At 46.9% G+C, this 27,734-nt stretch overlaps 7 protein-coding genes across 14 annotated transcripts; 3 read left to right on the top strand and 4 right to left on the bottom strand.

Moving 5' to 3' along the window:
- Positions 1 to 139: 139 nt before the first annotated feature.
- LOC101070739 (uncharacterized) lies at positions 140 to 2,927 on the bottom strand. Its single transcript, XM_011604268.2, has 12 exons — positions 2,644 to 2,927; positions 2,240 to 2,450; positions 2,130 to 2,162; positions 1,903 to 2,018; positions 1,718 to 1,820; positions 1,603 to 1,635; positions 1,487 to 1,519; positions 1,185 to 1,418; positions 932 to 1,035; positions 662 to 827; positions 505 to 567; positions 140 to 420 (listed from the first exon to the last, which is right to left on the bottom strand). The coding sequence occupies exons 1-11, from the start codon at positions 2,706 to 2,708 to the stop codon at positions 523 to 525; spliced, it is 1,143 nt and encodes a 380-aa protein (XP_011602570.1). The 5' UTR covers positions 2,709 to 2,927; the 3' UTR covers positions 140 to 420; positions 505 to 522.
- A 179-nt stretch (positions 2,928 to 3,106) lies between these two features.
- Positions 3,107 to 5,823, bottom strand: rusf1 (RUS family member 1). Its single transcript, XM_011604267.2, has 14 exons — positions 5,545 to 5,823; positions 5,387 to 5,464; positions 5,197 to 5,311; positions 5,077 to 5,122; positions 4,969 to 5,001; positions 4,781 to 4,886; positions 4,536 to 4,637; positions 4,267 to 4,337; positions 4,005 to 4,189; positions 3,876 to 3,933; positions 3,737 to 3,801; positions 3,524 to 3,649; positions 3,375 to 3,440; positions 3,107 to 3,303 (listed from the first exon to the last, which is right to left on the bottom strand). Exons 1-14 carry the CDS (start codon positions 5,689 to 5,691, stop codon positions 3,218 to 3,220), a joined length of 1,284 nt encoding a protein of 427 aa, XP_011602569.2. The 5' UTR covers positions 5,692 to 5,823; the 3' UTR covers positions 3,107 to 3,217.
- A 1,161-nt stretch (positions 5,824 to 6,984) lies between these two features.
- LOC105416496 (transmembrane protein 265) lies at positions 6,985 to 8,718 on the top strand. 7 transcript variants are annotated; one of them, XM_011604277.2, is made up of 3 exons: positions 6,985 to 7,240; positions 8,021 to 8,241; positions 8,334 to 8,718. In XM_011604277.2, exons 2-3 carry the CDS (start codon positions 8,023 to 8,025, stop codon positions 8,484 to 8,486), a joined length of 372 nt encoding a protein of 123 aa, XP_011602579.1. In that variant the 5' UTR covers positions 6,985 to 7,240; positions 8,021 to 8,022; the 3' UTR covers positions 8,487 to 8,718. The 7 variants fall into 7 exon arrangements, with proteins under 7 accessions (XP_011602579.1, XP_011602575.1, XP_011602576.1 ...); XM_011604273.2 differs by having other exon boundaries at positions 6,985 to 7,257; positions 7,960 to 8,241; XM_011604274.2 differs by having other exon boundaries at positions 6,985 to 7,257; positions 7,955 to 8,241.
- A 281-nt stretch (positions 8,719 to 8,999) lies between these two features.
- Positions 9,000 to 15,914, bottom strand: prr14 (proline rich 14). Its single transcript, XM_011604269.2, has 10 exons — positions 15,773 to 15,914; positions 14,753 to 14,928; positions 14,326 to 14,470; positions 14,194 to 14,247; positions 13,398 to 13,438; positions 10,750 to 13,302; positions 10,503 to 10,644; positions 10,199 to 10,308; positions 10,041 to 10,109; positions 9,000 to 9,952 (listed from the first exon to the last, which is right to left on the bottom strand). The coding sequence occupies exons 2-10, from the start codon at positions 14,884 to 14,886 to the stop codon at positions 9,631 to 9,633; spliced, it is 3,570 nt and encodes a 1,189-aa protein (XP_011602571.2). The 5' UTR covers positions 14,887 to 14,928; positions 15,773 to 15,914; the 3' UTR covers positions 9,000 to 9,630.
- Positions 15,915 to 16,280: 366 nt separating this feature from the next.
- On the bottom strand, positions 16,281 to 18,931 carry cd2bp2 (CD2 (cytoplasmic tail) binding protein 2). The gene is made up of 7 exons (XM_003964924.3): positions 18,780 to 18,931; positions 18,438 to 18,516; positions 18,211 to 18,340; positions 17,670 to 17,827; positions 17,008 to 17,590; positions 16,840 to 16,925; positions 16,281 to 16,755 (listed from the first exon to the last, which is right to left on the bottom strand). Exons 2-7 carry the CDS (start codon positions 18,510 to 18,512, stop codon positions 16,645 to 16,647), a joined length of 1,143 nt encoding a protein of 380 aa, XP_003964973.1. The 5' UTR covers positions 18,513 to 18,516; positions 18,780 to 18,931; the 3' UTR covers positions 16,281 to 16,644.
- Positions 18,932 to 19,876: 945 nt separating this feature from the next.
- pheta2 (PH domain containing endocytic trafficking adaptor 2) lies at positions 19,877 to 23,003 on the top strand. Of its 2 annotated transcripts, XR_003888427.1 has the most exons (5): positions 19,879 to 20,166; positions 20,310 to 20,398; positions 20,468 to 20,771; positions 20,849 to 22,055; positions 22,132 to 23,003. XR_003888427.1 is itself a non-coding variant. In XM_003964950.3 (3 exons), exons 1-3 carry the CDS (start codon positions 20,318 to 20,320, stop codon positions 21,229 to 21,231), a joined length of 768 nt encoding a protein of 255 aa, XP_003964999.2. In that variant the 5' UTR covers positions 19,877 to 20,317; the 3' UTR covers positions 21,232 to 21,647. The 2 variants fall into 2 exon arrangements, 1 of the variants encoding a protein (XP_003964999.2); XM_003964950.3 differs by lacking the exon at positions 22,132 to 23,003 and having other exon boundaries at positions 19,877 to 20,398; positions 20,849 to 21,647.
- A 1,556-nt stretch (positions 23,004 to 24,559) lies between these two features.
- On the top strand, positions 24,560 to 27,629 carry mylpfa (myosin light chain, phosphorylatable, fast skeletal muscle a). Its single transcript, XM_003964925.2, has 7 exons — positions 24,560 to 24,696; positions 24,996 to 25,094; positions 26,136 to 26,211; positions 26,293 to 26,397; positions 26,505 to 26,583; positions 26,659 to 26,707; positions 26,905 to 27,629. The coding sequence occupies exons 1-7, from the start codon at positions 24,694 to 24,696 to the stop codon at positions 27,004 to 27,006; spliced, it is 513 nt and encodes a 170-aa protein (XP_003964974.1). The 5' UTR covers positions 24,560 to 24,693; the 3' UTR covers positions 27,007 to 27,629.
- The last annotated feature ends 105 nt before the right edge of the window (positions 27,630 to 27,734 follow it).

Here is a 27,734-nt window from a genome sequence, read left to right as displayed (position 1 = left end):
TCGGTGGGGTCAGGTTGAGTGGGTCAGCGGGGTCGGAGGTCAGTATGATCACTGGTTTCCGTTTCAGGATAAGAGAAGAACTGCTGAAAGACTCATCCAGGACCCTTATTGTCATGGTAACTATAAACTTTAAAAAAAAAAATTGTGGCCCAAGAAAGTATCTATGTTTTTGCATGAACAGACTTTCAACAAAAAACAAGGTTCATATATAGTTCCTCAACCTTTATGACTTTCATAATGAAAATCAGGACAATTCAACATTGAAATAAAGCATTTAAACTAAAAAATGTCGGCAGCACAAAATGCTAAAGTATTTTCAATGTTTTAGCGTGCAAAATGAGCAGGTTTGTCTTCCACGGCAGGAAACAGCCCTCGTCCAGGTCAAACCTCGTCCACTGTAATAGTTTCATCAAATCAGGGCTGAAAAGTAACACAAGTTGCACATTTGTGTTAATTTGTAAGAAAGCCGTAGTTTATATAGTAAATGAGCACCATTGATCTCACCTATTTAAGTTGTGCTCCTCATTTAATGACAAAAGCACACTCCTGGACCCTGGAATAGGTGTACTATTGGCACAACCCCACACAGAGAATGGTACAAAACAGTCTGTCAATTCAAACAAATTCAAAATTCAAACAATTCACTTTGAAACCTGCTTACATCCAGTCCTCTGGGGCCCCTCACGGGCTCCAGGCCTGCACAGCAGAGCAGTGAGAAGGGCCTTTTCATGCTCTTTGGATGCTCTTTGAAACACAGAGCGAAAACCTTGGCAGGCAGATAAATGTCCCAATCAGCCACGTGCTCCTCTATAAGATCATTCACCATCCTGTTGAGAAGCAGCAGGTAGTAAAACATCAAAGCTTTAGGAAGACGTGATCCTAATGACAAACAAAAACGGCATTTTTCAATCTGACATTAAAGGCTACGAACCTGTCGATCAGCTGCTGCGTGATCAAATCTGCGCTGCCCGTCTGCTGATGGTGGACGACGAGCGCGATGGTGATCTTCAGCTCTTCTTTCAGTTCTTTGTTGATCTACCAGAAGGATCATTTACACAGAATTCACCTGACAAAATCAGCCGCTTGGCATCGTAATAGCTGTAACCCGGATTCCAATTAAACCCCCCACTTCCAACTGTGGCGACCCTGGAAGGTGCAGCCATTTCCAGTGATGCGACACTCACCTTCTGGATGATGTCATGAGGCAGCCTGGACAGGATTCTGAGCGGGAATCCAAAATGTGCGATGACGTCCGCGACGTGCTTGGCCACGCACGAAGGCAGGCAGGACTCCACGGGCACGGCTTCCACCCACTTCGAGAAGTAGTCCGTCACGCTCAGGACGTACCTGTGACCGTTGAGCGTTTGGGGCAGAGGCCCTCTGACGTCCAGCCCGAGCCACTGCCACGGCGCCGTCACCTGCCAACACGGAGCTCCTCCGTCAGGCCGCCGCAACAATAAACCCTGTCTGTTAGCCCGTAACTCACCTCGATCAACTTCTCTGGATCTTCACATTCTGTCTGAAAATTAAAGACAACTAACTGATTAACACCCCTCGTTATCTGAGCCAGACTAAAGAAAAACAACACGGCCCAATACTCACGCTCTCGTCCTTATCTGGAGCCCACTGAACATCCTGGAACATTTAGAAACAGCGTTGCCTTTGACTGTTAAAATAAAATAGTGAATTTATCAGACGAGGAGTTAGTCTCACTTACCTGTGATACACAATAGTCCCCGTGAAAGAAATATGGAAACGAGCTGATCTTCATCAGCCCTGCATCTGTTATTATCCTCCATTTTTCCGGCTTTTTCGGGTCTCTGAAGCAGACACGTTCAACACACTTAAGAGACACAAACGGGAAATACAGGGAATGTGATGCGCCCGAACGTGGATCAATACCCTGCAGCATCTGACGTCTGAGGGGCTTCCTGGTTTGGGGTGTTTTGCTTTGCTGCTGCAGCTGGAATCACCGAGGGCTGAGCTGGACCCGAGAGAGAAGCTTTCAGACCAGGAGCCTGAGGATGCAACACAGACATAACATATAACACACATGGGCGGTCATGAACACAGTTATAACGCCGTTACTATTCAGCACAGTATTAACGAAGAATACAGCCTGTTTTCACCTTGGCTTTTTTATTTCTTGGGTTTATGGAAGCCTGTTGGGGAGAAAGAAGCGTTTATTGTGAAGACAGCGAATGGAGATGCTGAGTTTAATGAGGTGACGTGAACCGACCTTTGTGTTTCTTTTCTGCGGGTCACCAGGGGTTGAAGAGAAGACGGTGGGGACGGCATCTTCTCGAAGTTTCACACTTTTGCCTGTTTTGTCGATATACTGCTCCTCGAAGTGATCAATGCACAACACCGAGAATCGAGATGGGGTCCAATCTTTCAACTTCATGTTTGTTAACCATTTCTTGAGTTTGCGGGGATTATACAGAGGAAACCTGCATGCAGCAAGGTCGAAACCAAACAAGGGACGTTAGAAACGTCATGTAAAGAGTAAAAGAGGAACATAGCTTTATGACTTGTTAGGAAAACTACGCTTTACAGCATTAGACAAGCCCCCCCCCCCCCCCCCAGTTTTGTTAAATGTTTACCATAGCGAACTACATCCGCAAGCTTCACTCCGTTACTCACTTAAAAAACTTTACATCCGAATCACTGGCATGTTCACAATTGTATGCACACGTATATCGGCCCATTTACTGCTCAGTTTTGATTTTCGTGCGACCGAACAAACAAGATTACTGGAAAATTGTTGTTTCTAGAGAGCCTCATTATCCGGTGGGGATTTTCAAAACAAATGACCTCATCTTGCGTTCAGCGCTTTTAGGAATAAACTAATCAGCCTTCCCAACACAAACACAACAATATGGGATTGTTTTACTTTTGTTGAACTAAACTGGTTTGATTCATGGTTTTCGTTACGCTTTTTACAAATTTCTATTTTTTTGTTTAGAATTTGACAGGATGTTACTTCTTCTTCGTGTGCCATAAGTATTGAAGGATATCGCCACCATGTGGACGAATGGAAGAACAGCAGCTTTGATGTGACTCCATTATTTAATCGAAATACACGTAAAAAAACCCAATTCAACTATAAAAAAAATCAATTACATTTAATCTTGATTTGAACCTATATAAAACTAGAAATACAACTTTTTACTTTTCTTTTTTATTTCAATGTGAAATGGATGTATATGGCTGGAGTTCATTTGTTTTTTATCTTCCACTCCACCCTCCACTCATCCCAGTCCAGCAGATTTCGTTTCAAATCCCATCCTGCAGCTACCAAACCTGCAACATGTCAGAAACATAAATTAATCCCTGCAAACGCACAGAAGACAATCAGAAATTTGTGTGTTCACCTTTAAGAAATGGGCTGAAAATATTGTCGATCACATTGTGACTTTCATGCACCAGGTCCCAGTGGCCTTTAGAGGAGAAAAAATGCGTAATGTTTAACAGAAAAAGGACCTCTGTTGGTGAACAGAAATAAGAAGCCGTAAAGGCATACGCTGCTCTGCTGAAGCTCCTCTCGAGGGCTGAGAACTCAACATGCGACGGAGCCACAGTGCTTGGCACATCACCCTGATTTCATCCTGAACTGAAGCCTCTGGTCCCAAACAAACACACACACCACCTGTAGAGGAACACAGGTTCAATTTGAGGACCACTCAATGCAGATATTCACATTATTGTTCTGTGGAGGTAGATAAAAAGGGCATACCATTTTTCACTCCCAACAGAAAAGGCTTGTTGCTTAACTTCAGGGCAAATTTAAGTTCCTCTGAACTACAACATAAAACAAAAGCATAAGATTAGCTGTTATATCATGATACTTTATTGACAAAGCAAAACTACAGTACCTTTGTACGACCTCCTGTAGCCTCACCCCGAGTCTGATGGGCACCACTTTCTTAAAATCTGGAGAAATCAAAAATGATGCCATGATGCTGACTTATTAAGATATTTCACAGCTGCTTCCCAGTTCTCACCCATAAAAACAGGTTCTCTCTCATTGGCCTCTAGCGGACTCAGGATCTGTCCGTTTTCCAGGTACTGCTGCAGTACGACAGAAAGGCGCGCCTCGTTTAGCGTTTCCATGACAACGGAACGCACCGCCTTGTAGTTGGCAAAGAGGTGGAGGACAGCAAAGAGGAAGAAGAGGCCGAGAGTCAGTCTGTTGGTGGAGAGCAAAGGAAAAGATCACGGGAGGCACTTTGTGCTCCTCTGTTAGAGTCCATGTTAGCTACTCACGCTGCGTTATCACTGACGAAGCGAATGAGCACTAAACTGACCAGCAGTCCGGCCAGGTTCACCAAGGTCTCCTGTCCAGGGAAAAAGGACACGGAAATGTTCAGTTGGGAAATTATGGGGTGGACCCAATGTTAGCCTTCATACGTCCTGCTGTACGTTCACAGAGAACTCTGGTCTTTACAATTACATTTATGTCGACGACTAGATCGATTGTTCACGTTCTTGATTGTGTAAAGGAAAATCTGTAGTTCTGTAGCTAATAAAAGTACCTGACTGCCGTCTTTGGCCGAGATGTCGGCCATGTTGTCTCTGCGAGCCTGATGAACCGTCAGAGCAGCTCTGGTGGCACCGCCGGCAACACCGACCAGGGACTGCAGGAGACGCGTTGAAGTGATTTATAGTTTACAATTCAGCCAGGTTATAATGATAAAAATGTACAGTGTTGTCTCAGGACATAGTGTTATTAATTAGTCATCAAAAAAACTGAGTAAATTAATTGACTTGTTTGTCTTACTTTGAAAATCCCAGAAACACACATAACGAGTGTGAAGAAAGCAGGAAAGTACGGGGCCAATATTTCCATGAACATGGCAACGTCGTTAAGAATATCTGCAAAAAGCCTGCAGAAATAATCAAGGAGAACGTTTAAAAACACCAAACTGGACAAACTTTGTGAAACAATGGCTGCTGCGTCGCGCACACCTCCACTTTTTGGCCTCAGAGTCGAGTTTAGTCCTGGAAATAAAGACAAATGTCACCAACGGTGGACACGGTTGTACTCCCATCGACTTATTCATTTTAAATATTTACCCTTTCCTCCATGCAAAGAGGATTCTTCCACACATGCCAGTTCCATCTGCAGGAGAAAGCAGCCCCTCACACCCTGCACTCGCCACGTGAGTGAAACAGAAGGTATGTTTTGAGGCTCACCTTTCAATAACCACGTCATTGTGGCTGCAGCAACGGTCGCCTCCTGGTTCCCAACACCAACACCTCTGAGGGAAGCCCGAGTGGCCAAAGTCCCTGAAAGAGAGCTGAAGAAAGCCTGCAAGGAGCGTGAGAACCCGTCAGCCACCACTCTCAATCTGACGGGTGACAGTTTACTTTCACCCCCCCTCACCTGCACAGTGTCCCAGAACTGATAACGCAGGTAATCGCCGCTGACACTCTCGGGGTAGCCTTGAGGCAGAAACACACTCTGGAAGGTGAATTTGAAATGTTGGACTTGTCAAACCACGCAAGACAACCTTAACGTGCATGTGGTCCAGCAGGACTGACTTTAAAAGCTCCGACTACGGAGTTTCCTCTGGATTCGCCCCCCTCTCTTCTCCTCTCAATCGCTCCATCGTTTGCAACATACTTCCAGCACTCTGCGCGTCCGTATCTCTCCGAGGCCAACACGACACCTCTGTCCGTCTCCATCATGGCGTCAGGAACTGAGAAATGTTCCCTGCGAACATCTAAAAAACGCCGAAACCTGGAATTGGGGACTATGAGCAGAAAACACCGACGCAGCCGACGTGTCGTTCCTTTACTGGGAACACTTCCGGGTTTCTCGCTGCCTCGGCCGTCCGTGCACTTATTGGTTCATTTGTTAAACACAATAAATAATTTTAATTCACATTCAACAATCAATTTCCATACATTGTAGATCCACACTTAAAATGGCATCAGCTTAACTTTACGTGGTTTATAGCAAAAAATATATCTACCACAATATATGATTCGTAGCAAAGCATTTTGGGATATGTAGTCTTTTTTTGCACCTGGAACTATCAATACTTCTTATCTTTATTATCTAAGTTGTATCATTTTATGATTATTTTTTTAGCTTGGCTCTAGGTATAAAATCAATTATTTGTAAAGAAGTAGCCAATCATGACACTATTATTGCTCAATTCTACTACTACAAGCAACAATATTATACCTGCCTCAAGGTGTGAGACAGCTGGAATTTTGTTTGTGTTACTGTTACTAAAATACTTCAAAAAGTTCTGAACTTATTTTAATGACATTTTCAGCAAATGTTTATGAAGGAGAGCTCGTTAAATTTTGGTAATGTTCCGGATTGTAATCTTCCAAAGATCAAAACCAAGTTTCTTTCATCATAAAGCAACCTCGTATGTTATGGAACCTTGTATCATGACTGGATCCAGTTAATATGACAGCATCATGCCTATACAGCAGGAGGAAGGCACAATATGCAGGGAAATTAGCTGCAACAATGACCCGAGTAAACAAAAACAATGTGTAACTTCCTGATTTTACCACTCTTCAGAAATCTTCATAGTTACATGTCTAAGCACACGTCATGTGATGGGCTGGGTGGATAACCTCATTAATAAGCAGATAAAACCATCTGTGTGTATTCAGGGATTAAACAGACGAACTGAGGAAAGAGACCTCTGAACACTGGGTGAAGGAAACTGTAGTCACCAATTGTTGAAGCAAGAGGGAATTCTTATCTCTGGGTCATAGAGCAGAGGGATGGCAGCAGATATGAGTAGCAGCATGTTTCACACCTGTGGTGAGGTGAGTGCGGACATTCCCAGGAGCTCTGGAATGTTGTAACTAGGTGAAGGGGAATCTTCTTGAATGTGAAAATGATTCATGAGGAAAAGGACAGGCTCGCCACAGCAATGAGACACGGGGCAATAAAGGGAATGAGTGAAGGGAGAGCATTCGTGGGAGGGAGAGAGGGAGGGAGGAGGCACAATAAATGGGTGTGGGAGTTTCACGCCGAGTTTCAGTGGCAGCTCAGTTTTCCCATTTTCAGGCTCGGAGCTTTTGGGGCTCGTGGGGAAGATGAGAGCGACTGTTTTTGGACGCAGAGATCTTGTTTGATGTTTGAAAGGACAAAGCGGTCACACTTGTGGCTTTGATAAGGGAACATCTACGGCGATGTCGCCACTCTAAGGAACCTTCACTAAGGAACCTTCACTGAGGAATTCAGAGTGAAGAGGATCCATCCCAGGTGCTGACATTCATCAGGTTTGTGATCAGCTCACCTTTGGAATGACTTCATTTTCAGAAAAGTGATTTTTCTTTTAGATGTTCGCATTCTTCTGTTGTACACTTGTTCTGTTGTCGTACACACAACCCTGAACCGCCTGTTCCTCACTTCAAATTATTAACATGTCTTTGTAACACGAGTACACAAAACACACAAGCATGTTGTCGGGTGACTCAAGGCGTGCGCAGGCGTGCGCAGCCTGGATATGAATCTCCAGTTTTACATCTTAGACCTTCATTTCCCCATTTCGCTCGACGGGAGGGAAGATTTCACATCCAAAAGTTGTGATCATACGAGCTTTTCAGGCGGCAGCTAAACCAGTGAATTTCCCATAATTGCGCATAGTCAGAAGTCGTGGGACGAGTTCGGACTTGTTAAGGATCATTTTAAAGCAAATCTGGATTGTCGTGACTACAGTCGTGACCAGTGTTGTGAAGTCTGAGGTAAACTGAGTTAATTATCTATTTATAACACATTTCGAACATTTTGCTAATTAATTCCAAAATCTGGGATAATCCAAGATGATTCCTTAAAGAAACAGGTGGTTTAGGCTAAATAGATGCTTGGTTAAACCATCACTGTTCGGGTTTAATGACAAAGACAATGATCCACGAGGTTTTTGTGAATTCAGCCTTTTTCAACTTTTTTTTTCTTGATGTAAAACTGAAACCAAAGAGCAGCAGCGGGTCATCACCTCCTTCCTGCTTCAACAAGGCTAAACCACATTCCTGTGACCTGCAGTCATGTCGGCTCAGCCGCAGACGACGGAAGCGGCAGCTGAGGAGGTCCATATCAACCTGCTCCCAGGCTCGGGTGAGGAGCAGAACAACCTGAATCACGCCATCAGCGGAACGGACGCCACCTCCTTCTGCAGTGACAGGAACCACAGGAAGCTGGCCATCTGCAGCATCATCTGCGGACTCTCCTGCATCGGCTGCAAGGCTCTCGTATATTCAGTCAAGGTGCTTTAGAACGTGTTTCCATGACGTTGCCGTTGATCCATCCTTTGAGGCATATTTGATGGCTTTCATGCATCCTTTGATTGGCTCAACAGGCTGAAGAGGCGACAGATCCGCAGCGAGCTGCGGAGTTCTCACAGCGGGCCAAAAGGTTCGGCATCATCGCCATCCTGTCGTGGGTCACGCTCCTGGTTTCCATCCCCATCCTAATGGCGCTGATATCGTATCTTCTCACTCTGCTGGACTAAACTGTCCACTGGACGGGAAAACAGTGGAAAATTACAGGAAGAAAACAGGACTGGGACGATCATTCTTACTGTAACACAAAAGAGCATTTAAAAAACTTCCAAGGTTTACATTTTTATACACAGTAATATTTATTTAGCAATATAAGAAATATGGACAGTTCAAAATCTAAAGGACCATATAAAATCCAGCATGGTTTGAGAGACATGGCACTGCATATGTACATTAAATACTGCCCCCCCCCCCCCGCCCCTTCTGTAAAGACCCAATTCCATATTTTGGAGTTTCACAGTTTAGATACTGTACACAGTTGCAGGTTTTCCATGTTTCTGAATTACTAAAATAAAAACCCAATCTAGAAACCAAAAAGTCTGGGTCTCTACTAAACCTGCTCGTCAGTGCTTCGTTATTGCATTGTTCCTACATGAGCCTTTTTTAACGCCACAGCTATCACATGTTGTACTTTTACAGACATCTTTAGCATTATGAAAACAGATCCCTGTGTGAGATAAGTCTGGCGACGCCATCGTGCCACAGCGACAGTTACAATGACCACATCACCACATCCATCTTACAGTTAAGGCGACAACAAGCACAAGCCAATACAAAAACATAAAATAGGCATTTTTTCAGGTTTACATGTGCAGTACACATCTGGGGGGGGATCAAGTCACCATTGACACAAAGACGGAACTTTTCAGCCATCGATCGCTGCACAAACAGATGTTTTAAACAGGATCCTCCTGAGGGGAGATCGAGGATTCTGTCCGAGCTGCCTGGCGACACAGGCGAGCGGGTCATAAACTACCCTCAGGTAGAACTAATCTCTTGCTGGCACATTTGAAATCTGAGTTTTCCCTAAAACAGCTGCCTTTTTAAACAGCAAGGCCGCCTTTTCAGCGTTACAGGCGTTTATTTGTGCAACGGTCCGAAACAGACGACGGCCTTTCTGCTCCCCCTGTCAGAGAGGGGAGGAAACGGCGTCGCTCCGGTCAGAGAGGATCTGGACTCTGGTCGGTCAGGCTCAACTGGAGACGCTGCACAAATGTAAATAAGTGACGGATTCAATGCTGCTCCGCTGACAGCAGAAGGCCCCAACGACGCCTACGTGATGCTAAAGAGCAGAACCATATTTAGCTGCGCCGTTTAAAGGCTGCCGAACGACTGCTGGAGAGGCATCGACTCGTCTGACTGATCGTGGATCAGCCACAGATTCAGCTGGTCGAGCTTGGTACAGAGGAGCAAGTCCACGTCCTGCGCGCTGAGGGCCGCCGCGTCTTTAGGACCGCCTCTTCGTGTCCGAGAGGTGGAAGCACCTGCTTTCGCGACGCCAGCCAGCGGCTTCTTTGGTTTTCTGACCTGGCCGACCTCCGAGAACTCCAGGAAACGCTTCATGCGCTTCTGACCAAACGAAGAAACGGAACCGTTCCTCCGACTCGTGGGCACCTCGAATATGGTCTCCAGCCGGCTGAAGGAAGAGTTAAAGATTCTGGTCAAACACAGGAAGTGGGCGGTGCCTATTCGGGCGGCTCTTTACACTTATTCCTCGACTTTACCTTTCAGGGGGTTTTTTGAAGTTCTTATTGGTGTAAATCTCCTCCAGACTGAAGTCCTTCTTTTTCACCCTAAAAGAAAAATGGGGCTTGAACAGATGATGGCTGTCATATTAACGGGATGGTTCTGGTGGACCACAGAAGCGCGCCGGCATGGTTACCTGACAGTTTTGGGGAGACCCATGGGCGTCAGGTTGTTCGGAGGTTTAGGTAAAGTTTTACGAATTCTAATCGACGACACTTTGCCTCGTTCCTCGTTTTTGTGCATCACCTGAGGATGACATAAGAAAAAAAAATTACTTTCATCTGAAATAATAATCTAGTAATGAATCCTTTTAGGACTGTCCCAACACATAATGGTCGCTGAGCTGCAGCATGATCAGATTCCCTTTGATCTTTGCAGAATCAAAAAGGTTCAAATGTGGAATGAACGACCTCGCCCCTTCATTTGCAAGCCTTTGATACCTTGACTTCAGAATCGGACAAAGCCTTTTCTTCTCTCAAGCCCACGTCCTCAAACTCCTGGCTGGATGAGCTGGTGTTCTCGCCGTCATCCTCCACGTCACACCGCTGCCACCTCTCAGGCTCACACTGCACACTCATCCCACTGCAGAGGACACCCGGATTAATGCTCAGACATGTGAACGTGGCCAATGTCGTCATCATCATCATCGTCATCATCATCATCCTCATCAGGCCACAGATGTCTTACCTGGGGTCCATGACGCCAGAAGAGTCAGGCTGCTGGATGACTCCTGACAGCGGCCTTGTGGGGGGACTCATCAACAGAGAGAAGGTGGGAGGGGAAACGTGACTGGGAGTGCCGGGACCAGCAGGTGCGCCTCTGCCATCTGTTTTTTCAGACAGAAAAGCCAGCGGACTGGACAGGAAACAGGAAGCCAGAGCTGACTGAGACAGCGAAGGGTTCAGACTGGAGGCGTCGTACGGGGCGGGTCTTCTGGACGGGTACACCTCCTTACGGAGGCAGAGGGGGGCGATCTCCCGCTCCACTTCCACGCTGCAGACCGTGTGGCGGCGAGCTCGGCGGACGGACTTGCGGGCGTGGTGGGGCCCAGTCCGGGCGTGCTGCTGCGACGGCTGAATCCTGGGGTGATGCGGGGAGTGAAAAAAATTCCAGGAGGCATCGGAAGAATGGAGCGTTGAGATCTCTGGGCAGGAATAACTACGCAGCAGCTGCCCGCACCGCTCCCCTTCTGTCACCGCCGCAGCGGCCATTGAGTCGTCCCTACTGATACAGTTTGCAACCTCATCCACCTTCTTTGTCCTGTTGGGTAAAACTCTGCACTTCCTCCTCCCCTTTCGGCGTCTCAGCACCTTCGAGCGGAGACTGGAGACCTCGGCGCCGCCGCCGTTGGCGGGCTGAGTGTTGGCGGGAAAGGGCTCCTCTGCCGCAGCGTCGCAGCCCTTCGCTCCGCCGGCGTCAGCGAGCATCACGACCTGGTCTAGTTTTACGTAGCAGTCTTGATAAGGGACGGCCTGGGGACCGCTGTCAGGGGGCGTGGTTTGAAAATAAAGGGGGCTGGCAGAAATCTGACCGTCGCTCCCGTCAGACCCATTTTCTTTGGTTTTTAAATGTGCTTTCTTTGCCTCCGGACTCCCTTCTACTGTAGATGAGTTTAACGCCTTTTTGGGTCTCTTGGATTGTGGTTTCACCCCTACTCTGCAGCTACGCGCCCACTGAAAAGACTCAACGGGGGACAAATCTGGGTTTCTGACCTCTATCAGCTCCTCCGGCAGCGCGATCGCTGTATTTCCGGAATCGGCAGAGAAAGCTGCACGGGGGGGTTGTTTGCGTTTTTGTGGATTCCTCGTGCTTCCCCTGCACTCTCTCACACTCCGGAGGTCCTGAGGACCACACGGAACCTCTGCCAGCGGCTCCTGCTGGGTCTGATTCGGGGATCCGATTGCAATGGTGGTTTCCAGATCCATATCGTCGGCGGAGGCCACGTCTGGTGAATGGAGACACGTTTGCGTCTCCAGTCTCTGGGGCCTATCCGGCTTCTCCGTACTGCTGCTGCCCTTCCAGCTTTGCTCCGTCACACCGCTCTTGTAATCCAGGGAATCAACCAGGCCCACCTCAAGGCTTTCCTTCTCTGCAGCCTCATCTATGGCAGTTAGCATTTCTCCATCGTCTTTTCCTTCCTGATTGGTGACGGCCTGTCTTTTTCTCGTCGGTCTCTGCAGCTGCTGTCTTTGTGTGTTCCTACTACATCCATCAGCTGTCACTCGCTTCCTTCTAACAGTGTTTTGAGCCTGAGCGTCCCACCTCACATCCCTTTTTGCTCTGCCGTGACCCGCAGCTGTGTCGCATGGGGCCTCAAGGGGCTGATTATCTGCTGTGGACCTGAGAATCCTCCCATTTACATCGTTCGTTAAGTAACTTTGGAGGCTCTCGCCTACCGAGTGGCCGTTTTCCCTTTTCCTCCCATCGGACTCAAGTAAAACAGCCTCATCCTCACCAGGATCGTCTTTGATGGAGTTGAGCGAATACGGAACAGGGAGCTGAACATCAGTCGTTTCCGGGTCGGACGGGACTTTTTTGAGGTTGGACACTGGCGTCTTCTTTCGATTTCTCGTACCTTTTCGTGGCTTGGCCTGACCCGCCCGTTTGCCCTTCAGCTCCTCTGCACCGGGCATCTTTATGTTGGACTCTTGTGAGGCACCAACGGCAACAACAGAGGGACACAACGGAATACTGGAAGTCAAAACAGGCCCTAAGGATTGTAAAACCTCCACAGGATCACCAAAGGATGAGGGACTCTGTCGCAAAGGTGCAAAATCTGGCAGCGTCTGTTCAGTCTCGGGACACTCGTCTGCACGTCCAGAGCCGTGTGCTGACAGGTCCATGCTCAGTTTTTTACAACCTTTATGAACAGCAGTTTGTGCTTTGTGTGCACCTTCCATAGCTTCCGTGTCCTCGGTCCCACTTTGGCCCTGTGCTTGCGCCGTTCCGAAGGCCTGTTTATCCTCGTGCAGGTCGGCGCTGTTAGCTTTGAAGACTTTGACAGGACTCATGACTATTTCTGTGAAACTGGAAATCTTAGACTTGAGTGACTGAAAAAAGGGCCCGATTATCCATTTGTTAGGGAAAGACGCACTTGGAATATCATGTTTGCCATCAAATTCCCCAAATGTGTCCATGTCGTATTCAGCCATGTCGAGATTCTGAGCAGATCTGTGCAGGAAGTGCAGCGCTACATTTTCTGCTGCGGAGATATTCGTTTGGTTCTGCGACTTCTTTTGCCTGTTGGGAAAAAATAAATAAAAAAAATCAAACAGCACAAATGAATAAAATCACCTGATTGTACAAAATGAACCTCGATAACTGGAAAAACTTACTGATTTTTGCTCTCTTCTGGTAAAACGGCATCAAAATCATCCTGGACATAAAAGTACACGTCAGGAAATATTCTCTTTACTTTAGTGTTTGGCTACGTTACCATCGGTGGTACTGGCCAAACAAATGACGCAATCCTACAAATTTAGAACGCTCCTGTCTGGTTATTGGGCTGTGCACGACACACTGATTCAATTTCATTCATTCATTTCTTTTTATTTAGAGTGTCATTACATGCTCAATAACCTGCTGGTTTCATTCCACCAGGACATCGTCTCAGTAACTCTGAAATCATTGGTTTGCCTGTCAGGACTCTCACACGTCTCCATCTCCAAAGTAACCCTGCTCCTCAACTCCAACACAACCCATCACACACCCATGTGCTCACAAAGTCATCCTGACTTCCACTCCCAGCTTTTTGTGCAACTCAATGTCTCTTAGGAACTGTTTTGTAAGATTTCTATACATAATTACTCCTATTATTTATACATATACGCATTGTTAGAATTAGTAGTATTAGATATTTATATTCCTACCTCTCAATAACTATCCATTGTCTTTTGTACATTCTGTAGAGCTGTCGTATTATTTTTATTAACTATTTTTATTAACAGAGGCGCCCGACCGCGTGGGAGGAATAAATGAACCCCGGAGCCCTGCTCACTGTACAGGTCTCCAGCTTTGACACGGTCCTATTTTACAAAGAGGTTCGACACTGAAAGATTTCTGACTAAAAGGCTTAAGATGCTGACGAGGCGACCAACCGAGAGACGGAAAGTGCAGCTAAAATCAACTGACCTTGAATGCAACCTCCGGGTCAGTTCTCGGCTGTTTGGCCTCAGACGCTTGGACCTTTAAAGAAAGAGAAGATGTGGGATTTCTGTCATCTGTGAGGAGCACGAGGGATGAATTCATGAAGCTGCACTCTACCGTTCCCCCAATCTCCCTTTGTCTCTTTGAAAGGGACGGATTGTGAGCGGGCGGTTCTGGGGCGGCTTCGGGACCCGAAACACTCTGGGTTTCAGGGGATTTTGCTGGGATCCTTCTGTTTCCTGATGTTCCATCGTTGGCACAGCTGGAAATGTTTCCAAAGAGGTACGATTATGTATTATTGCAGAATGGTCTCAACCTTCATCAAAGCAGTTTCGGTGCAACTTCCTCCTCCACTTACGGGCGTCAAAAGTCAAAGCCGAAAAAAACAAAACGCGAAAATGTTGCAACAGAGCTGAGAAAAAAAGAAGCATTCGCAAAACACTTGACATGAAGCTCACAGCATTTGCTCCTAAATATCCAAAATCGGTAAAGGAAGCAGGACGTACTACACCAAAGAAAGCGAAATGTGCAAGGACAACTATACCTGGGAGTGATGGAGGAAAAGAGGGGGACAGGCGGTGGAGGTGGAGGAGCGCTACAGAAATGGTTTTGGGGAATGGAGACTTCATCCATTGGACAGACTATTTGGGGGGGTGGGTCTGAGGGACAAGTCAACATCCCCTTTCAATGTTTTTTCTCTCTCTTCTTGCCTGCCCTTTTCTGTAAATAGGAAAAGGAAAATAAGAAAAACAAGCAAATCAACAAAAACATGGGAGGAGCTGTTTGACACCACATCCGGATAGAACTCAACCGAGTTGCACCGAAATAAAGACGGGTAACACGGCTTTAAGGTCACCCTGTGCACCTGAAGCGATGCTCGCAGCTTAACCGCAACCAATAAATCTGCATACAAAATTACACATTTGAGACAAAATGTTCTCGACCCTTATATACAAGGTGCGTCTCCACTCTGGACTCCTTGTGTGTGTGTGATAATTGAATTTGGCAACTATTTCACGGCCAGCGTCCATGTCTGCAGGAGGGCTGCCGTGTCACCCCTGTCGGGCCGCCGTGTCACCCCTGTCGGGCGCTGCGGGGGTCGAGCTGCCCCGCAAACACTCTCCCAACCCGACGACAACGAGAATCCCACAGAAAGGCAACCCGGCTTCGGTCGTCGTTTCAACATCAACGATTTGCTGTTGGTGTTTCCCGTCAGGTTAAAACGGATATCGCGCTCCACATGGATCAACGTCTACTTGCTGGAATAGTAGGCGCCTCGTATTCCGGAGCACCGGGCAGACGGAGGTCAGTGTTGTCAAACGTCCCCGCTTGCTGGGAGGTGTTGGTGTGAAGGCGCCGCTAGAAAGATGCTCTGCTCGGATCTTCAGGAATTGTGTCAGCCTGCAGGATTTAGCCAGCGCCGACAACCGGACGGCTTCTGTCCCAGAGAATAGCCGTAGCCGCGCCTACCCACAACGTTTCCAACAACACACTTGGACGCACCTTCGCTTTCTGCGTTTGTTTTCCAGCCTTCTACAGTCAGAGAGCATTAAAACGAGCTTACCAGAAATGCCGGAGCGCAGCCTCGGAGATCGAGCTCACCGTAAACAACACATGCCGGACGGCGCCCAACAGCGACTCATATTCGCTCTGCGGAGCTAGCAGCAGTCAGACCCTTCATCCAATCAGAAAGCGGCTTCTTTCCCCCCCTGATGACGCAGGGCTCAACTCTGACCAATCACAGCAAATGTAAGAGGCGTCGCGGTTTGGGACAACCAATGGGAGGCCGACGGTGGTTGGCCCACATTTAGTTTGTCTCATCTTGACTTGACATGTCATATTTTAAGATGCCAATTAGTAGGTTTATATGACATTTTAAGTAAGGATTGGTTGCCATTAAACTAGAAAAAAATGTGTTAAGATGATGCAAAACCCTGCCAACATTAGCTGGACTTGAGGGAGTCAGTTGAATATTGAGATTTATCGGTGTTTCGCTGAAAACAATCTCATCTGGTCACATATACCAGTGAAATTGTTTCTTATATTTTTACAAAGAGTAAAGACAAAATAACTTTTTTTCATAAATCACATACAGGAGTTCTTTATTTAAAACCAATGTACAAAAAAAACTGAAAACCCTTGCCTGTTCCAAGGATGAGGCCAAATGTACCCTGGATGTGTATTGCTTTCTCTTGCTTCATCAGCCCCCTCCCAACATTCCCAGTTGTGATACATTGGAAAACTGAAAGTTTGGTAGATGGTCTAAAACATCCTTTCCTATGGAAAAGGTTATCAATGCAGCAAAAGATCCATCTAGCCCAGTAACACTGAAAAGCTGAGTTATGGAAGTTACCTTAGAAAGAGATTTCAGGTCAGTTGTACTAAACACGGTACAGGTTTCTTTTCACAGCAAAGACCGATAAAACTCAAGCTAAATCACGTATATAGCTCAAAGTCCAGTCTCTTGGAGTTGTAAAATTGAGCTCCCTCCTGGTCCTTTCTTCTACAATAAACGCCATCATTGAAATAGCCATCATCCACCCAGTCCTGGAAGACAAACACCCATGGAGAAAATGTCCAGTAAACGTGGGGAGAATCAGGTAAAACATCAAATGTGCGGCAGAAGAATACCTGCATCTGCTGACTGGTGAAGGGGCCGTACACTTCTGAATCATCTGTGTTGCTCCATTTGTACTCCCACATCACTTCCTCAGTCACTGAGAAGACAGCAAACCTGGATTTAGCGAAACAAAGCGCGACACTGATGATGAAGAGGTAAAAGGGTGGATTAAAAATCACCTCTGTTGTCCTCGTCGTCCACCGTCTCCTTCGATTTCCTCCCATGAGATTCATCAAACGTGTCTGCAAACATGTCGAGTTCCTCTTCTTCGTCTTCCTCACTGGTTTTCACCCTCGCTGGTGCTTTCTTGCTCATGTTCTTCATCAAATAGGCCAGTTTTTCCTGTGTGTGCTGATATATCTCAAACATCCCAGATCCGACCAGTCTGTCAGCGAGTGCCGTGAGCTTGTCGAGCTTCTCGGTGTCTCGTTTGCTCTCCTCTGTGGGTTCACGTTCTTGCTTCAGTTTCCCTCTTTTCTGTCCTCTCAGGCCTCCCAGCCGGCGCAGCGCTGCTGTAACCGTTTCCCCCGGCAACAGCAGTTCTACCACAGCTTCTATGAGCTGGTGCTGCGTGAAGGATGCCAGAGGATCTTCTGCTGGCTCTAGCTCCTCTTCCTCCTCGTCCTCTTCATTTTCTTTCTCCGCCTGCTGTTCTTCTCTTATTTTTTCTTCTTCAGCCTCATCCTCATCCCCGACTCTGCGCTTCCTTTTGGCTCCAAGACCTTTCTTCTTTTTCTTGAATGGCTGCTCTTTTATCTTCACCTACAACAACCAATTTTCAAAAAGTTGTTTAATACAGTAAACCAAAAAAAATTTGGATTTTCCATAAACGAACAATTACCCAATCAATATTGTCGAGCCAATTGTCTCGAATCTCTTGATCTTTTTTGATGAAGTAATTTCCCTCAGAGTCAAAGTGGCCTTCCTCCATTTCTTCGTCCAGATTGAAGGGTGTAATGGGCACCCCCTCATCACAGTCAATAGTTGCCACCTCTTGCCCTGAAAATAAAGTAGATATAGTCACATATGCTTTCTTGTCTTTAAAATTACTGCATTAAAAGTCATAAAGTGCACAGACAGGATGTCGTGACAATTTACTGACAACTAAGTTTACAGAGGTTTGTTCAGTTTGAAGCACATTTCAATTGTATTCAGGCAACAATGTGATCTGCTATTGTAATTATTAGACTTTCTGCCTGCGCAACCCTGTAGAGCAGAATGCAGACGTGCACGATTCGCCTGCAAGATCTCAAACAAACAGAACGTAATTGTACATTTTGTAAAACTGATAAGAATCTTCATATTATGCTTCAAGATCAGCAAATAAAACATGCATGTAGAGTGCGTGCAAAGCTTGTGTCTGTTTAGTCAGCAGGACATACCCTCCACGTCATCACTGTCCAGAATATTATATTTGCTGCGGTTTGCTTCATCTCCTTCATCCTCTTCATCGCTATCAAGGGAATGTTTGCCTTTAAACCTGGAGCCCGGGCCACTCATGGGCTCACAGCTCTGAACAGAACAAAAACAATAGAACATAGCCAAATATCATTGCGACTACAGCAACAATAAATAACTGCAGGTGAAGCCAAGTATTCAAGAGAGATACCTTTTTATTGGGGGGGACGTCTTCCAGGTCTAACTCTTCGTTGACGCCTTCAAAGGTTACTTTCCTTTTCGACATGGCGCTAGACAAAGGAGAACATTTGGGATTTTAAATCACTGTTTCCCACGGTTAATCTAGTATTAACGCGATGCACCGTAACTTTATTTCGCTATTTTGCTTTTACCATTGGGCTAACTTTAGCTACATTGCTAAAAAACAAAAAAAACATGGGGTAGCCGAAACAACAGTAAACACACAGCACGTGGAATCTAGTTTAGGTTAATTAATAAACTACCGAATGATGGATTTCTGCAGAAATATAAGACCATTAATAGTTGAACTCACTAATACGTTACTGATGTAGTGAAACCTTGAGGAAATGCTGCAGCGACATGCGAACTCGTCCCTGTTTGTATTCTTCTTCGTCTCTTCCAGTGGTGGTTGATAGGAAAAGACGCTTGATCAGCGCCACCACCTGGTAATTCTGTGGCATAACACCTCTGTTGAGAAATTAATTCGTCATGTTTCCCACAGATAGATTACAAGTTTGTTATCTCCTAATTAAGGTAAACCCTCTGTATTGTTAGTTCAATATTATTTTAAGAGCATATTTGTCACCAGTGAATAAGGCGTATGAGGAGTGTGTTAAAATGTTAGTTAGGCCGTCAAAAAAGGGCAAAGTTGTCACATATTTATTTCAAATCCACCATTTCAGGTATGCATCGTCCACCTCGGATCCTATCCTGTGTTTTGAATAATCAAAAAATATAACCTATGGATGAGTTTGTGAACATTTACAGCATTTTAAAACACATAAACAAATGTAATTTTAATTGCTTCCATTCTGTAAGTCTGACCAAAATAGACATATCAATATATAAATAGCAGTGAAGAGCGATTTAAGGGCCACAGTGTGATTTTCTGATCTAGATGTACTAGAATATGTGTTGGAGGGCGCGAGTCTTGGTGAGAGGACTGATAATTGAAGCAGCAGATAATGGACCATGAGTCCGATTAGAGCACGAGTTATTGCTCCCTGATCAAAGACTTTGTTCTGATCCATCTGATTACCAGGACGGGTTGTTGGTCAGAACACAGAGACAAAGAAGTATCTAAAAGTTTTTAAGCTTTGTATTCGCACGTCTAATGCTGGGTAATAGTCTCATGATTAAGGTTGAGGTTGGTTGCTACCAGCAGCATATTGTTGGTAGTTAGCAGTAGTAATATGAGGTTATGTAATACAGTAGGTTGCTTCATGACCAAAGCCCCTTAATCATTGAAGATAAGCACTCAAAGTCTCTCGGAACCATCACATTTGCTGTTTGATCTCAAAAAGTACAGTAGAACTTTTTGACATGATGATCAGTCAAAAAAAAAATCTAAACCAATAAAAGACAGAAAATAACCCAAAATACAGAAGTGAGACCACTGAGGGAAATGCCGAAGACCTAAAAGTTCACTTCAGCATCTGCAGCATCTCACTTCCGTCGCCCTGTCGGACAGGTTGGTTCTGATGGTTGGACCCGGCGGATCCTGCAGGTTCGACTCAGGGGAGGGAGAAAATATGTGTCAGGATTCAGTTACGAGGAACTGGGCCAAGTTATTTATATTCCAACGCCCGTCCTGGTGCACCCAAGAGAGACGCAGCTGTAACCTGAAACTATAGATTCAAACATTGTCTGGACCTGGATGCTTTGAGCTGACATAAAACAATCGCTTCGGAACAAGTGAGGTAGGTCTATCTATCTATCTATCTATCTATCTATCTATCTATCTATCTATCTATCTATCTATCTATCTATCTATCTATCTGTCTATCTGTCTATCTGTCTATCTGTCTATCTGTCTGTCTGTGATGTGTCTCATGTTGTTCAGGTGCTATAATGAAGCTCAGTGAGAAGATCTTGACCCACTTCCTCTCGTGCACATCTCCGGTTGCTAAAGAGGGGTATCTCTATAAAAAGGTTTGAAACACCCTGAAGTAACGCGTCTGTAGACACATCATGCAATAATTCTCTGTTCCGTCTTTGCAGAAGAAGAGAAACGGCGTCTACCATCGACGGTGGTTTGTCCTGAAGGCCAACCTGCTCTTCTACCAGGAGCGCCCTGCTGACCGACACCTGCTGGGGGTCATCGTCCTGGAGGGGTGCGCCGTCAGGGTCGTGGAGGCTGACGTTCACTTCGGCTTCTCGCTGGTGTTTCCAGGCCCTGACCTGAAGACTTACAGGTTTGCTGCGGCGGATGGTCCGAGTCAGGAGAGCTGGGTGAAGACGCTGCTCTCATCCAGCCACTGTTACCTCTGCCTGCTGCTGCGAGAACTGAGGGCCCAGTATGAAGGTGTGCGCCTCTGAATGTAGCGGTGATGCTAACTCAGCGTCGGCTGTTTTGGTAATTTCTCTGTTCTAACGCCGCAGAAGCCAAAGAGCAAAAGTCCCCTGGTTCCTGTGACGCCATTTCTACCGAAGCTTTTAAATCCACGGCTGCGCTCCTGCCTGAGCCGGGGGCCGCAACAGTGGCCAGGAAGGTCAGAGGTCAGAGCGGCAGCGCTCTTTTACAAGCACCCACCAAAGTCATCAGCCAAAAGTGCCCCATGTGGCTCAGGAAGAACGCTCTCATCACACCACTGAACGGCCCGGCCGCCTCCAGTGGGGAATGGGTGGGTTCAAAACCAGCAGAGGACTTCAGGGAACTTCACGATTACTACGGGCAGGAAGTGAAGAAGGCTCGAGAGGAGTGGCTGAAGGGACGAGGAGAAGAAGAGCAGCAGGGCCAGGAAGACCTTATCGCCCTGGGGTGAAAATAAAACCCCATTTATGCAGAAGTGAGAGAGTCAGATGTGAGAAAGAGGAACTGCACTGACTTAGAGGACGGAGACAAGCGAATCCAGAGCAACAAGCAGAGAATCTACGCAGATGGACGCATTTGAGCGCAGTGCTAGTGTTTCTGAGATTATAATCTATTACAGTTATGATGCACAAATCCGTATATATGCGTATCATAACAGTTGCCTGCAGTATTGTATAAAGAGTATTACGCAGCATATTTGCCATATTTGTTGTGAAGGCCTTAGATCTTAGTAGATCTGAAAGAATCCATTAATTGCTTTACTATTTTGCAAGTAAAGTCCTTGCAAAGCTAAAATGAAAATGATATATTAAAATGTGACAGTGCAATTAGAAAAGACATCAAATACAAATAAATGTAGAACGTGAATGTGTTTATTTTAATTGATATCAAACGAGCAGCAAAAGGATCATAAAGCACATTAAGGGCAACCAGCAGGTGGCGCTGCAGGTGCAGCATGCGCTGGACTTTTACCCGAAATGTCAATCGATTATTTATAAATTGAAGGACGCAGCCTGCCTTAAATCAGCCTTAATTATGTTGGGGAAATGTGTGCCTTTAATTGAATTACTGCTCTCATCACACCATGTCTGACTGTGATTTCGTTTTGATGCCCTGGATTTACTGAATAATGAAAAACGTCTGAGCAAGAAGCTTAAACTGTTCGTTCAGCTGCCACTTCCAGACCAAACAAAGCTGACCTCTGTCCTGTACAGTGGTGGCTATGCTAACACAATGCTAAACAGGATCAAGTGACAAAAGGAAGCAACCAAACAGGTGATTAATCACATGGGTGGGGGTGATCATTCAAAAAATGATGGCTGCAATGTCAGACATGTCACACTTCCTTCAGGTGGCCTCCCTCTATAGGACAGACTGGGATCCTCTCCAGTCTCAACAGACAGACATACCAGTCATCAAAAAGTGATGGATGACTTCGGAGGAGTGTGGCCGGAGTCTAACGTTACAGCGACAGCTTCCATGAAATGTACACACATCTGGATGGACACATTCCTTCACGCTGGCAGCACATAAACAGCTCGGGAGCCCAGCACGTTTTTATTTTCCCGAACACAACGGCGTCCTAAAACCTCAAACAGCTGACTCACCTGTGAAAAGTTTGAGATGTCCCACCTCACCCTCATTAATTATGGCACAATTATCCCTCAGGAGAGGTCAACAGACAACCAGGAGACCTGCCTATAAGCTTTTAGTTCATTCCTACTGTCTTGTGAAACTATTTTTGTTCTGGTTTTTTTTTAAGATGTGAAAAGCTGCAAGAGTCTCTGAAAAGTAACCGGTGAGGAGGGAAAAAGAGACTTTGTGATGACAAAAGAGCAGCTTTTTGTTGAATTTTCAACATTATTTTAAGACTCTGTCCAATGGAATGCAGGAGGCCCCGCCCACCTCATTATAATAAATAAGATGCATTACTTATATATGGAGGGAGTTATTCTCATGTGGATGTATTTTTGAATCTTGAAATCACTGCCATGACATGTGCTGTGCCACATTTCACTCCTGCAAGGAGGTGCTGATAATCCAGTAAACCGTCGGCCAAAGGTCAAGGGGCGCGGAGGGAGACGGCTCTGAGAGGGGCGTGGTGCCCTGAAGGTTAACCAGAGAATGGATCATCAGTCCCTGACGCACAGATAAACTCCATTGTGGTTTTTATTTTTAAATGGAAACAGGTTGAGGCAAATGTGGAATAAAAGATGAAAGGAGCACAGTGTTCAGCTCTGTGGGCCTCCAGCTCTGCTGGTGTGTCAAGTTTATTTAGCTATTTTGGTCCCTCTCAGCTGTCCCTTCTATGCTCCTCTGGGAACTGTCTGCTGCCGTCGTCCTGCCAAGTAATCCCTGGGTAGATGATGGCTCCCAGGGTGGGTGGGGGTGTAAAGGCAGACAGGTGGGAGCGTTCAGGGCCAGGTCATTAGCGGAGACTCACCTTTACAGGTGCAGGTGGACGAGATGATGATGGTGCTCGCAGAAAAGTCTTTAAAAAAACCTGCAATGGCAGATACGCTCATCACGTGAACGTCACATAAACATCACATGAATGTCACGTAAACATCACGTAAACATCACATGAATATCACATAAATATCACATGAACATCACGTAAACATCACATAAATATCACATGAATGTCACATAAACATCACATAAATATCACATGAACATCCCGTAAACATCACATGAATATCACATAAATATCACATGAATGTCACATAAACATCACATGAATGTCACATAAACATCATGTAAACATCACATAAATATCACATGAACGTCACGTAAACATCATGTAAACGTCACATAAATTTCACCTCAACGTGACACAAACATAAAAATGACATAAATGTCACATAAAGTCACATAAATGACAGAAACATGACAGAAAGGTCACAGAAACATGACATAAACATGACAGGAACATAGAAACGTGACATAAACGTGACATAAACACGACAGGAACATGACCCTCAGTTTGTTGGGACGTCCAGTCAACGTGGGCGCCGGTGCTGTAAAATCCTCGTTTTGGGGTTTTTCTCCATCATCATAATAAAAGCTCTGATAACAGAATCCCCATTCAGTGATACTTCTACATGTGATTAATCATCAGAATCAAGGAGCAGAGCGATCAACGTTTAGAGGTTTTACACTGGAGAAGACACAGGAGCAACAACCTGAAGGACTCAAACGTCGACCAACACAAACTCACTAAAACTGATTCTATGTGATGGTAAAGTCCCGTTTTAGCTGATTTGCTAGGCTAAAAATGAATCTGGGGGCATTTTTAGGAGGGGTGACACATTTGGAGCGACCCACCCTCTTTGGAGCGATGCATCTCTCCAGGACCCCCCCCCCCCCCCATCCATGATTTTGCAGCTTCCCTGCTTAAACAGAGTAACACAGGAAACTGGAGGCGTGCACATAGAGGGTGAACGCCCCCGGGGCTAAGGTATAGCAGGCCGGGGCCTCCCTATGCCATATTCTGATGCACATCATAAACCAAAAATAAAGCCAACAAGCAGTTGACCAGTGTCCAGTCGTCCAACACATTTCCATGTCCTGAATGTCCTTATTAGTCCACGCGGGACTGCGGACTGGCCGCGCGGTCCCTCAGCTATCAGGTTTACTTAATTCCAAGACTCCTGGGTCTATTTCTGACCTGATGTAAGGTGATACATCATCCCGCCGTTCTGTCTCCTTCACTTTGGCCACCGCTTCATCGTCAGCCATCTTTTTCCTCCCTCGCTCCCTCTCTTTTTATCCCCCATCCAAACTTGAGGCTGAGGCTAAAGTTAGATCGGCTGGCGCTGGTATATAAGCCCTCGGGGGGCACCCGCACAACGCGGCTTCACACTCTCTTCTCCTTCTTGATCTTCCAAACCTCCATTCTCAAGCTCTCAAGATGGTGAGTAGTGATGTTTTCCCGCGTCTCCGCTGCTGGAAATACCCAGAGGGGATGAAGCGGCGCCCTGGATGAACCTGCAGCAGATTTTAGATATCGTTAGCTTGCACGGGGACGTTCGCAGCCTTCGTCGCTAATCTTGTTCTATCTGCTCGAGATTAGAATTGTTGCTCGACAGGACACGTTTGAAAGGAGAGCGAGCGTTCCGATTGTTTTTGGGGGGGTTGAAATGTGGTGTTTACGCTGAGGAAAGGATCAGGCCGCGGCTCTGAGCATCGTCCCCTTTCCTGTCTCCCCTCCAGGCACCAAAGAAGGCCAAGAGGAGGCAGGCAGCCGGAGAAGGCGGCTCCTCCAACGTGTTCTCCATGTTTGAGCAGAGCCAGATCCAGGAGTACAAAGAGGTGAGGTTTGTTGTCTCAGACGGCCACGCTGCATCACCTGGAGCCCCCGGGGCGCCGGCATCACCACGGACACCCCCGAAACACCTAAATCAGATCCCCAATCCCCACAGGCAGAGCCCAGATTAGATTGAGGCTGAGCGAACTTTGGATCCATTTTCAGAGCAGTTGCTATTTTCCATGCCCCCCCCCGATTCTCCCATGACAATTCAATAAGCAGAAGAATGTCATTAGGAGGAGCTCAGGCATTTCTGACACCATCTGAAGCTTCTCTTCTGCTCTGACCTCCGCCCAGCTGTCACTCAAACATCTCCTGGAGGCCAGAGGGACAAATGCAGGAGGAGGAGAGCGATGAAAGCTCTTCAGGGCCCCGCCTGTCCGCTCTCGCATCTCCTCCTTCTCTGCATCTCCGCCTTTACACAGACTTGTTGCTATGCAGACTCAGGCCCACGTCCAGAGGTTTCTCCACTTCCTGTCAAGTCTTTATCAGATTGACCCGCAATTTAACGCCATTTTAATCCTTAATTACGCCGTAAAACCTCCTGTTTTGGTCCCTCGCCACCTTCTGCCGCGCTACGGCAGCTCTGTCTTCACGGCGCCAGCTTGAACGGCTCCCAGCGACTTTTTGGGGGCGCCAACGACAACAGCGGCTGTGTTTTCAAGGTGTTGTCAAGGGTCGTGAGCTGTGAATAGAGGAAACATTCCTGCCGTGTGAAGTGATCCGGGCTTCTTGAGCGCCGCGCAGAGAACGCCAGCTATGAAGATTGGACTAGTTTGGCACATCATCAGGCAGTAAAGCAGCCGGCAGGAGGGCCAGGGGATCTTTTTAGGGCTCCGCAGGTGCCTAATAAGAAATAGTGAGACGTGGTGATGAGAGACGTCCACAACAGCGCTCAAGAGGGCCGTCTTAAGTTCCCCAGCTGTAATTGGGCTGTCTGAGGAGATCAGACAGCTGGGGTCCAATGACAGTCTCCAAAAGGTGGCACCCGCCGCCCAAGGCCACCGCGTGTTCACGACAGTGAATAACACTCGTCTCTCACGCAGGCTTTCACAATCATCGACCAGAACAGAGATGGGATCATCAGCAAAGACGACCTGAGGGACGTCCTGGCCTCCATGGGTGAGGGACATGCACGTCCACCCTGCAGGGTTGCTCTCGGTCCGAGGCGCCGCGCTTAAAACCCGTGTTTGCTCCCTTCAGGCCAGCTGAATGTGAAGAATGAGGAGCTGGAGGCCATGATCAAGGAGGCCAGCGGTCCCATCAACTTCACCGTCTTCCTCACCATGTTTGGAGAGAAGCTGAAGGGTGAGCACCCCCCCCCCCCTCCCCTCCCCCGAACCAGCGTTCATGCTAAACATCTGGCTGTTCCTCTGTTGATCTTCACCCACTAATCTCATCGTGCTCCGTGTCAGGCGCCGACCCCGAGGACGTCATTCTCAGCGCCTTCAAGGTCCTGGACCCCGAGGGTACCGGAAGCATCAAGAAGGAATTGTACGCTCCCTCTTCCTCTGGTTCTTCATCGTTCATATAACCAGTCGTTCAAACCCGCCTGCTTTTCTTTTGCAGCCTGGAGGAGCTGTTGACCACTCAGTGCGACAGGTTCACCAAGGATGAGGTAAAGCTCACATATGGATTCTTGCTTTCACCCCAGCTAATATTGGTTCCATGCTGCTCCAAACCCACCATCCCGTAACCCCGAGTGTGTTAAATCTGAGCCCGACTGACGCTGAAGCTCAAACAGAGAAAGGGAACCCCCCCAGATCACATGTGGGCCGTATAAAACACTCTGTATTCTCGCCGTTTCTCCCTCAGATCAAGAACATGTGGGCCGCCTTCCCCCCAGATGTTGCTGGCAACGTAGACTACAAGAACATCTGCTACGTCATCACACACGGAGAGGAGAAGGAGGAGTAACGCGAAAGCTGGAAGACGTAAAATAACAAAATCCCTTTGCTCTTCTGCCCCCCCCACCTCTTCCCTCCTCTTCCTCCCCGCTGCGACCCGGCGTGCTCAGACCCGTCACGCTGAGAGCGCCGCGGCACGTCGGCCATGTTTGCTTCTGGGGAACAGGGGTGATTTTTCAATAAAAATGATCCCGCACCATCGTTTCCACCCTCAGCCTTTTCTCAGAAACCCCCTCCGTGCGTGCAGCCCCCCCTCCGTCGGCTTCGCCATCTCAGGTACCAGCAGGGAGTCCAAACGGCCGGCCTGACCCCGCGTCAGGACATCATTCCCAATTCTGAAGATGTCCTGCCGGGTGGGACGAGATGGGGGGGGGGTGGATTGTGAAGGCTCGAGGGAAAGTTGCCTCCTGAAAGTGAGGACAGCTTTACCATTTTCATTGAGAAGTGTTTAAAGAGGTGGCAGAAGGACGGGAGGGACAGAAGCAAAAGAAAACATTCGCTCTTTGATTCCTCTCCCTCCCCCCTTTGAGCTGCCCAGCCTCTGTTTTCCACAAGCTGCCTGGAGCCTCCCTCACTTTTCCTCTGTAACTAATAAAAAGGGACAAACTGTGAATAAAATCTTTTTGTACAATAGAGTCTGTTCAGTTGGCTCTCTGGGGGGGTGGAGGGGGGGAATCTGCTGGCGACTAGTGACATCTAGTGGAGGCTCTTCACAGGTGCACTCTTATGGAGAATAAA

This window comes from Takifugu rubripes, chromosome 5 (assembly GCF_901000725.2).
Source record: "Takifugu rubripes chromosome 5, fTakRub1.2, whole genome shotgun sequence".
Taxonomy (NCBI): Eukaryota; Metazoa; Chordata; class Actinopteri; order Tetraodontiformes; family Tetraodontidae; genus Takifugu; species Takifugu rubripes.
This window is presented reverse-complemented; position numbering and strand designations above follow the sequence as displayed.